The 10,435-nt window shown below is 37.7% G+C and overlaps 1 protein-coding gene, 1 long non-coding RNA gene and 1 other non-coding gene across 6 annotated transcripts in view; 2 read left to right on the top strand and 1 right to left on the bottom strand.

Moving 5' to 3' along the window:
• The window catches only part of LOC116705606 (uncharacterized), a 6,704-nt gene extending 561 nt beyond the window's left edge, over positions 1–6,143 (top strand). Inside the window, exons 2-6 of one of the 4 annotated variants that reach the window (XR_004335977.1) lie at positions 2,147–2,235; positions 3,191–3,291; positions 4,010–4,114; positions 5,177–5,314; positions 5,965–6,143. This is a non-coding gene — a long non-coding RNA (uncharacterized LOC116705606). Of the gene's footprint in view, positions 1–1,114; positions 1,130–2,146; positions 2,236–3,112; positions 3,292–4,009; positions 4,115–5,176; positions 5,315–5,964 lie in introns of those variants that run through there. The other 3 variants (XR_004335974.1, XR_004335973.1, XR_004335975.1) reach the window with 3 other exon arrangements.
• A 1,033-nt stretch (positions 6,144–7,176) lies between these two features.
• On the bottom strand, positions 7,177–7,249 carry trnar-ccu (transfer RNA arginine (anticodon CCU)). The gene has a single exon. It is a non-coding gene; the product is annotated as a tRNA-Arg (tRNA).
• Positions 7,250–7,533: 284 nt separating this feature from the next.
• ift56 (intraflagellar transport 56) overlaps positions 7,534–10,435 on the top strand; it is an 11,773-nt gene continuing 8,871 nt past the window's right edge. Inside the window, exons 1-5 of the mRNA XM_032500830.1 lie at positions 7,534–8,057; positions 8,209–8,352; positions 9,032–9,124; positions 9,309–9,423; positions 10,109–10,158. Of these exons, the coding sequence (XP_032356721.1) occupies positions 8,055–8,057; positions 8,209–8,352; positions 9,032–9,124; positions 9,309–9,423; positions 10,109–10,158 (405 nt within the window). The 5' untranslated portion in view covers positions 7,534–8,054. The remainder of the gene's footprint in view (positions 8,058–8,208; positions 8,353–9,031; positions 9,125–9,308; positions 9,424–10,108; positions 10,159–10,435) is intronic.

Here is a 10,435-nt window from a genome sequence, read left to right on the forward strand (position 1 = left end):
AAAAAAAACTGACAAAACATAGCCGATAATCGCACATCCAATACACGCAGGCTCTAGACAGCCAGAGGCAGCGGTGCTCAGAGACGTTTTAGAAAGCCGTGTTTTACGATGCTAAAAATCACGGATTATTTACATGGAGTCTGGTGGGTTAGCGAACGCAATTTCGCGGCTGTTAGTTTTAAAAAGGAACTTAATCTTTAACAGAAAGGTAACCTCTAGAAATCCTTTCCATAATTTGTCAGACACTTAAAATTAATCTGTCTGTTAGCAGCTAAACAAGCACTTTTATGAACGTAAATACAAGCTGACAATTATCCTATTAACTTACATTGCAGCGATCTCGTTTAATACTGCATCATGTCAAAGGAAAATATTCCTCAGTAGTTTTTATTGTATCGGATTCTCAATGAGCTGTTGCAGAAACAAGCCTTGAGCAGTAAAGCAAAAGCTGTCAGTAGTTCAGTAAACATTACATTATGAAATATTAGGACTTTCTATCTTGAAATATTAGGACTTTCTATTTTGAAATATTAGACTTCTATCTTGAAATATTAAAACTTTTTATCTTGAAGTATAAGGGTGGATTTTTTTATCTTGAAATATTAGGACTTTCTATCTTGAGGTGGAGTAGGAAGTAGCAGCAGGGGTGGGTCTAGGATCAGACCTGGGGGGGGGGGGGCGGGGGCTCAGACCCTAATAAGAACAGCTCTAGGTCTAGTGTCCCCGTTTTAAGTTTTACAAAAATAAAAACATTACTTGTTTTGGAGGTAAATACGCTTCTGAGCTGAAAATGTCCCTGGATTTTGTCTAAGAAATCTGGTCACCTTAATTTAGAGAAAATGGAAAAACATGGTTGAGGTCTTGTTCGTTTAAGAAAATAGAGGCAGATGAATGTAAAATGTAATTGGACGAATTAATCCAATGGGATCGCTTGTTGGCTGCACGTTGGGAGAGTTACCCCAGTTTGACCATAGATGCACGGAGGATTCGCGAGTTTTGCCCTTTACTTAAGGTTAGTGCAGAGTTTTTTAGTTTTTTCTTATTATGGAACTAGCAGCTATTTCTGCGAGTTAAACTCTCTCTGCATCAACAATCTGCTCTGAGACGGTGAACATCAGCTAGCTTCTTGGTGAGTAGAGAGGGACATTGGATTCTGTGGTTTAGTTAGCGGCCAGTGAACCCATTAATATCGATCTGTGATAATGTCTGTGTCATAGTTTATTTATACAGTCTGTGGTCGGAGTGCTAGCTTGTGGAGTTTGTCATAAGAGTGCTTCCAACGTATTTAGCTGCTTGCCCTTTCCCTAGGTTGGATCGTTTGGTATCTCGCTTGGTGTTGTGTCTCAATTTCAAGTAATGCCCCGTGTGTCAGTCTCAGTTTTGTTGAATTCTATAAAGCCTATACGTTGGGTTTTATTTTTGTAAGTGAATATGTTTGTGTTTTGTGTATGTAACAACAGCAGCAACAACACTTTCAGTTTACCATTTAATCCCTTTTAACAAATTCATCCATTTTAATAATTTTATCAATGATGAGAAATAAAATACATCTGTTATATCACATTACTCAAATTTAGGTTAGTTCATCTTTAAAAGAAGGTTCAGGGAACGTTCCCTGAAGGTTAACAAAAACAACCTTTAGACAATAGTTGGGGAACGTTCTTGTGACGTCCCAACTACTAGCTGGCGCAAGAACAGTAGTCTCCTAGCAACGAAACCTAGTAAGATAATCCTCTTGCTAGGATGTAGCCAGTTTTAACAAAAGTTGATGTTTTGGAGGTGAAAAGACATACCAGATAATTGTTGTGCGATTGGATGCACTAACTGATTAACAGACTCAGACACGCACACACAGCAGGCCCAGTCGGAGGAGGACACAGTTAAGTTTCATAGCAGTGAGTTGGAAGAAATAATAAATGGCATAATCTTTTCTTTTCGCAAACATTGAAAACCACACTAGGGGTAACGTGGGAATGGTCATGCGTTTCATCTTCTCAGTCTTGGCTTTTGTTACCTGTTTACTTTGGGTCTATAAGTATATTCTTTTACCATTGGTCATATCGGAAGCTTTGCCATCAAAAATGTTTGTACTGTTGTGGTCTGCTTGCTGCTATCTGAAAGTAAATGTTGTCTTCTCCTCTTCTAGCTCTCCCACTAAACTCAACATAGTGGACACGATGTCCGGATGTGCTGCAGATGAAGGAGGAGGATATGCTGGAAGAGGAAGACTTGACTGTAAGTTGGTCTTTTTGGTTTCATCTTTTCTACACTTATTCCAGCATTATTAAGCAAGTAAAAATGGTTTCAGTTTTCATGTCCTTTTCTGTTGTAAATAGTTACGAGAATTGTTTTATTCTTGTGGATCCATGGCTGTGCCTGGAAAGAGCCACTGGGGAGAGCAAATGTGATGTCATGAGGTGACACTAGTTGCATTCTTCTCCTGAACAGAGGTGGTGCTAATGAGCACAGGCTACCAACTTTGCTATTTCTACAGACTAGAAGAAGAAAAAGTTAAGCACTGACAGCAGCATTCTTGTCAATGTGTTGATTTGATTCAATGACCAACTTTGACGGATCAAGCTTTTCATACACCATAAAAGAGCTCATCTTAACCCAGTAAGTTTACAAGAGAGACTTGCAGTCACTCAGAGTCCTGGTATGCGGGTTCCCTCAAGCTCATTCAGGCTTCCTGTTTCCGCTTTGTCGCGTTCCATTTAAAATAAAAATAGTGGCCAGCCCTCTGGCCAGTGAGATCTACGTTATTTTGACGTCACATTTTCGCGCGCTTGGATGCTTCGTCTGTTAAACGGTCATCACTGTCCTTTACTGACTCATGCTACAAAAAAAGTAGACTCACTGTTGCTAAATTCCATACTTTGTTTTTATTCGGCTACAGCCTCATTTGGTCTGGTATTGCCACTAGTTTATGGTGGCAAACTCTCCCATACAACAGATATTACTGAGTCACTTTGCCGCCTTTCTTTTCCTCTTGAGCTATTTGTACTATTAGTGCACTGTTGTCATTTACCAGTATCATGTGAGTGGCACCTATGGTCACTGCTCAGCAAAAGTTAGCATTAAAATAGATTTAATGCCCTTTTTTTTCTTTTTTCTTTTTTTTTTTTCTCCTCCATTGCACTAAACATGCAGCACACCATTAAAGCCTGGCACTGATCTCGTCTGTGTTTAGGTGTCGGAGTGTGCCAGAGGGATTTGGCTGGGTTTTCGCTAACACCATTAGGACTGCTGTCCCATGACTGGGGTTTGATAGTGACCTGAGCCACATTCTTGGTATAATGAAATTGTGTTCTTCTATTCTTCCTGTTCGCCTCTGTGTAAAAGCCCATGAAGCATTGGACATTTAAGGACCTAAATCAGTGACCAGCTGAAATGTCTTTGCATGTCTCTATTGATATGACCTCGGATGAAAGTGTCTCATTCAAAATATGTGTCTGTTAAACAAAATTACTGACTCTTCGAATGCATGAAGTAAGGAGTTTATTTGGTAGCTGTAGCGGTCCAAGCTTTTGAGATCAGCATTAATGTCAGGTTGCATGTGAAATTACTACATAAAAAAATTGTATGCATTTTAGTTTCATCAATTTATATACATCTACTTTTGCTTATACAACCATGGATCCTTTGTTTTTAGATAGTTTAAAGTAGTTATAATGTTAAGCTGCTAAAAACTACATCTCGTCTAGTGTCCTTCATAACTAAGTTTTTGTAAAAGGTAAATAAGTTAACAGATCAGCTGATGAAAAATATACCTTACACATGCTTTAGTGTTTTGAATCTGACCTTGTTAATAAAAAATGATAAAGTTTTTTTTTTATTATGTAGTTTTAAACAGATTCTCATTCTGGTTTTCTTAGTTGTTGACAATGTTTACTGTGTTAGCAAAGGCCTGACCGTCAAATCACAGGACATTGACCAAACGACATTGATTCCAAAGTCTGTCATGAGTGTGGCAAGTAATTTGGCTTCCTTTTTGTCTTTCCCTCTCCAGGTGTGTAAATTATTAATGTGAGAACGGCCTGGTAGCAGCCAAGGCTATTGTTGCCATCGAGAATCCAGGCGATGTTGGTGTATCTCCTCCAGGAGTACAGGACAGGTCTGTATTTATAGACAAATCTACTTCAATAAATATTATAAATCTTCTAACGTTCCATCAGTTTGGTCTTGATGAGATGTTCTGGTAAAGCAAGACTCACTCTAAAAAATAAAATAAAATAAAAAAACTGTCTTCCAAATTTAAAAGTTGAAAACTTAAGCATTAAAACGCCATTTGTACTATTTTTGCATTTTTATCATTTACCAATATCATGTAAGTGGCACTTATGGTCACTGCTCAGCAAATGTTGACATAAAATGGATGTAATATTTGTATTGTATTACTTTTAAGCTTACCCCATTGCACTAAACATGCAGCACACCATTAAAGCCTGGCACTGATCTCGTCTGTGTTTAGGTGTCGGAGTGTGCCAGAGGGATTTGGCTGGGTTTTCGCTAACACCATTAGGACTGCTGTCCCATGACTGGGGTTTGATAGTGACCTGAGCCACATTGGAACAGTATATATACTAGAGATGGTCCGATACCATTTTTTGCTTACTGATTCTTATACCTGAACTTGCGTATCGGTCAATACCGAGTACTGAGCAGATACCACTGTTTTGTTTTTAACAACTGTATACTACTATCCCTGGATTGATGTGATATGATTTCTGGCTCAGGTTAAACTCTTTGTGAAACAAGAACTTACACAAACAATGACCTTTCAAACTTTCTTTTATCCAGTTTGACAGACAAAATAACATAAACTACTTTAACGTGGATTTTCATTCCTTTTCTTTATAATGTGGTATCAGATCGGTGCGTAAACTCCAGGACTTCCCGCAGCGTTTTAGGCAGTATCTGAGGCGATACTGGTATCGGAACGTCTCTAGTGTATATATACCCCCCCCCACCCCCACTGGGTACCTACTGCAGGCTCACTTACGCTAACGGCATACTCACACTTGGTTGCCCTGAACCAAGCATGGTGTGCGCTGCCTCAGGTTACTTATATTGTATCTGCTTCAATGAATTGGCAGATTCTTCAGTGACAGGATTAGAACCATGTGCAGGCACATTGTTAGGCGGTTATATGAGCTTTTGCTGGTGTCTTTCACAGGAAAAAGGATGAGAGGTGCAGAAACTACAGTGGAAGACTGTCATCCTTTGCCCCAGGGCCTGTGGTTAAAAGAAATGTCCAGGTAGCTCCCAGGAGAAGATGTGCCTGAACCTCTAGTTCTACAGAGACCCAGAGGAGGTGAGTGGTGCAAAATGACAAACGGATGCTGGGGCTCTAGTTGCACTGTATACACTGCAAATAACTTGGTTCTTACCAAATAAAACAAACTTAGATTTTAGAAGTTAGATAATTTATCTTAAGAGTGAATTTCTCATTTTAAGTGTTCAACTTTACACTATAATCTTAAAGCAATCTTGTTACGTGAAATTATCTTGCTGCATGGACAGATGATGATTTCACTCGTTTTGAGTACCTTTTCCCTCAGATTTAATGTTTTTTTTTTTAATCTTGTTTTTAGACACCCCCTTTTTGCAGTGTAGTTTTTGATCAACAAAAGAATGGCTCTTCAGTTTATAAAATCTCAAATTTTTGACAGATAATCCCTGTTTTAGATTAAGAGAAGTGTTGGCAGTCAAAGGCATTTAGCAAGGAGAAACATTTTTGGGTGGAGTTATGACATGATTTCTTTACTAATGTTTTGTAGATTTTAGTTTGAATGTTTATATAAAAAAAAAAAAGATTCCACCCTTCACTTATAATTTTATCTTGGACTGAGTTGTAGGATCCTGCCATATTGAATAGTAAATTGGAAAAGTCTTCGGAAGCTGTCAGTGGATGAATGTAAACATTTCAACAGAATGCATAATAATGAAATATTTCTCACTCAGTTTCCTCAGAGGACTGGAGTTCCCAAACTGCCGCTGAAGACTGGTCTGCAACTCCCACAGCCCAGAACTCCGACTGGGACTGTGCTAGCTCTGACTGGTCCAAAGTCATGTCCATCAAAAACATACGAAAGGCAAAGCACGGAGCTGAGATATTAATAAAGTTGGCTGGTTTTTATTAATCCATTATTGTGTATATATGCATGGTGTTTGCACATGCATAGCATGGTTCAATGCCACATATTGCAGAATTAGGATTTATGTGCGACACCTGCCACACCTTAATTGTATTTGTTTGTTTTTTTTAAAGACAAAACCCAAGGGGAAATTGCAAAACAATGACGCACCTTTTTATTTTATCCTCGGAAAATTACAATTCACACAGGCCTGTAATATACACACTCGCTCAAGACCTATTCATGCACAAATGGAAAGATGTCAGAGTGAGTGGTTAAATACTAATAAAAAAATATATAAATATTTTAAAAAGAACCTTTTCTTTCATGACTATATCAATAAATCCTCTGTAAAAATGTATAATTTAAATGATATAATTGTTGAGTTCTATGAGGGGTGGAAGTAACAAAATAATTGATGAAAATCAAGGTAATAAAATGCTTTGTGTAAACCATTGATGTATGGATATAAATGTCAGTTGGGTATTGTGACCTACTAGTAGATTGTAACAGCCCAGTTGACTATCAGAGCAACACTGGACACAAAATGTCAATCAAGTTAATAATCACTTAATGATTTTACTCCATTTTTTGCATGCATTGTCATCATTTCAGTTTACTTTGATTCCACTGTTAAAGGCACTTTACTTAAATTATTAATGATAATTTTGTGTTGTGAATGACTAAGGTAAGCCAGGGGAAATTATGGAACATGACTCGTGATATCACAACTGCTTAAATCCTTTACCTGTCTATGCTTAAATCTAATCACTTTTTAAATTGCAATTTTTACTGCCCTGCTTTGTGTGTGTGTGTGTGTGTTACTTTGGTTAAGATTATTGCAAGTTCCATATGCCAGTTAAGATTCATAAAGGGTGATCAAGTGTTACACATTACACGCAGCCAATTACAAAATTGAGATACGGATATGATCAATATAAGGATGAATGGATATACTGATTAATACCACAGTCAATTTTAGGAAATGCAGTGAGTAAGTGAGTAGGAGTAATTTGAGGCTGATTAATTTAAAACAGTCCACCCCAGATGGGACTCGAACCCACAATCCCTGGCTTAGGAGGCCAGTGCCTTATCCATTAGGCCACTGGGGCATCTACATAAGGCAATCGCAGAATACGTCATTTCTCATGAAACGTGGTGTTAATGTTGCCAGAAAAACTTGGTTTTTGGATGTATTTTATGGCAGTATCTTGTACATGGTCTTGTATGATAAATATATCATTCAAAATCCTTCGTTTTCCGTTGCTAGGCAACAATGGACAAACCACTTAATCAAGCTCAACACAGAGTGTCGAGCTGTTTCCGGTTGAACCCCAAACTCTGTTAGACTCCAAAATAAATGTCATTCGAGAGCTCCATTCCAGAACGGTTGCATTGTCCCAACGTTTCCTTCAGTTGTCATCTCCAACCTGTGGTTCAGCCCTCTCCGAGGTTTTTAGATAAGGAGCATGTATATAAATATAACATCAATGATTTAACCTTAATAGGTGTTTAACTGCCTCACTGCATTGTCGGACCTTTGTTTGTGCCTTTAATTTGAAAGTATGAGAGCGGAAAAATGAATCTACGCAACCATCAAACTATCAGCCTCAGCTAGCTAACGTTAACCAAAAGGATTGTACATAATTCTCCAGTCTAAAAACGTGTTCACTTTAACTATAGTTCATTTTATTAATGCTCTGTTAGTTGACAGTAAATTCAGTTTACGTTGGTAACGTTATTTTGCTGGTTTCAATGAACGATGAAACGAGTTTGCTAAAAACGTGCGTAACAGGTAAAAGCTAACGTTAACAATTGGTGTTTTCGTTGATAGAAACACCCAACGTTACCTAGGTTAGTGATAAACAAGTCTTAGCTAGCGCTAACGTTAAGTGCCTCTAGAGAGACTCGTCGAACATGGTGAGTTATCATTTTTTATACCTTACGCCAGGACCATTATTAATGCTGTCTCGTCATAACTTAATATATCTCTGAAATTGACGTACATGTTGGCCCCAACCAACTCAAAGTCTGTGATAACTTTGGAAATTCAAATTGTGTGACTTGGCAGATCCTTTCTCGCGTGAAGCCAGCCGTGGGAGGAGAGACACCGTTGAGCATCAGTGAGAAAAAAAGACAAAATAAGACTAAAGTTCCTAACTTGGAGGAATACCTGCAACAGAGAGACTACCTTGGTGCTTTGACACTGTTAGAGGTACTTAAACACATAACACATAGGTTAATAAAGATAATTTATAATAATTGCTTGCTAAAAAGGCTTTTGAGAATAAGGACCGTGACTCAGAGGGGAAAAGCTTGAGTGCTTCCATGCTTCCATGTATTCATGGACCACAATTAATGGAATCAACTGAATTAACTGTGTGATGTACTGCAGCTGACCAATATCTTTATTTTTCAACCGTAAAATATCCTGCTTGGAAGTATTGTTGTGGTCACACACAGAAATCAAAACAAAATCTAAGGGTCCATAATATCAAAATTGTTTTTCATGCCGTTATTGGATTTTCAAAACAAGTGGTCTGTTAGTTACTTTCTTGTGCCTGTGATTGATTTGACCATCCTTTTTCAAAAGTTTGGGATTAAGCAGCAATGTCCTACAATACAAAATATCCAAATGTGACGAATCAGTTGAGAGATTCGGTGTGATGAAACTACTGGGTTAACTTGACCCTGTGGCTGAATAAATAATTGCTGCACTTTTACAAAGGAGTTAACTATTATTTTTTCTACTGCAATGCCTCTTGCAGTTTATCCTGTGTCATGCCCTGAATTTAAAGTTTCAGAAATAGAATCACTTCCACATCTATGCTACAGACATCTCTTATTTACTGAGTGCTGCTGCTGCTGCTAATTTGTTGCTGTGTCATCTCTAGTTTCAGAGAAGTATCGGCGAGACAGACGAGCATACTGACCAATGGATTGGCTACTGCGCCTTTCACTTGGGCGATTACAAGAGAGCTATGGAGGTATTTTCTGTTTTATATGTATCTGAATAAGTGTGTGTAGTTTGCTGCAAAAATAGGACCCCATATGTCAAAATTAAAATAACCAATAATACTGAATACCTGTTGGGTAAATGAAAGGATGTGACTGACTGTTTTTCGTAGAGTCTGATCGCATTTGCAATATTTCCTCCTCATGTTGTGACAGGAGTACAAGTCTCTGACCATGAAGCCTGAATGTCCTGCTCAGGTGTGGGTCTTTCTGGCCTGTGCACTGTTTTTTCTGGGGCTCTATAAAGAGGCTGAGGAGGCTGCATCTAAAGGTGGGCTTTCCAGGTGTTACATTAGTAAATTCCTTTTATGTACTGTATGCAAACAGCATGCAACCCTTGAAATATTAAGTAGTTGAATGTCTCTAGTTCATCAAAATATTATCAAAATATTAATATATCTATATTATGCATTTTATGCATAGCCGCAATGCCAACCAGTCTACATATTAGCATTTTTTTAATAGGGTGAAACATTTTTGCTATTGAATTGTACAAAATTGGTGTGATGATACTGTGAGTTCTAATTATCAGTAATTATTGGTTTCTTTTTCAATTGTGTTGCTCATTCATATTATTTCAGTGAAAAATCATATTTACAAGATACAAAGTCATTTGGGATTTTTTTTTCTTACCAAAACATAATCCAAATGTCACTAACCATGAAAGCCCACCATTTTTGTGGATAGGGCTGTCCACACACTTTTGGACAAAATTCAATTAAAATAGTTATTGTGCACCAGGTTGTATTCAAGAAGTCTGCAGGATTTTATTGTGAAGACTTTTTTTGCAGCTTGAGCAACACAAAGAAATGTTTTTTTTGTTGCCATATCACATACAATGCTGTTCAGTCAGTTATGTAATTGCTGAGATAACGTTTTTGATATGAATACATTTTGCATCTTATTCCCATGTGGTTTGCTGTCTAACTAAATTTGCTTTCTCTTGCTGTCTGTAGCGCCAATGTCTCCCCTCCAAAATCGATTACTCTTCCACTTGGCTCACAAGGTTAGAACACTACTGTATTATTTTACTATATTATGTTTACTTTTCCTCTCTGCCTTCACTTACACACTAACAATTCACTGCACTGTAGATACAAGTTTAAGTCTAAAATACGAGAGAAACATACAGGTCTGTATTCATGTCATGCAATACTGATGCTATAGGTAATTCCATCTTGTGTCGTCTGAGCTCAACAATGAGGAAAACTTTGGGCAATTCTAGTGTTTCTGTAATAGATTTCAGTATTTTTATTCCTTGGGTGATTCATATCATTTTGCTC

This window comes from Etheostoma spectabile, chromosome 2, assembly GCF_008692095.1.
Source record: "Etheostoma spectabile isolate EspeVRDwgs_2016 chromosome 2, UIUC_Espe_1.0, whole genome shotgun sequence".
NCBI lineage: Eukaryota > Metazoa > Chordata > Actinopteri > Perciformes > Percidae > Etheostoma > Etheostoma spectabile.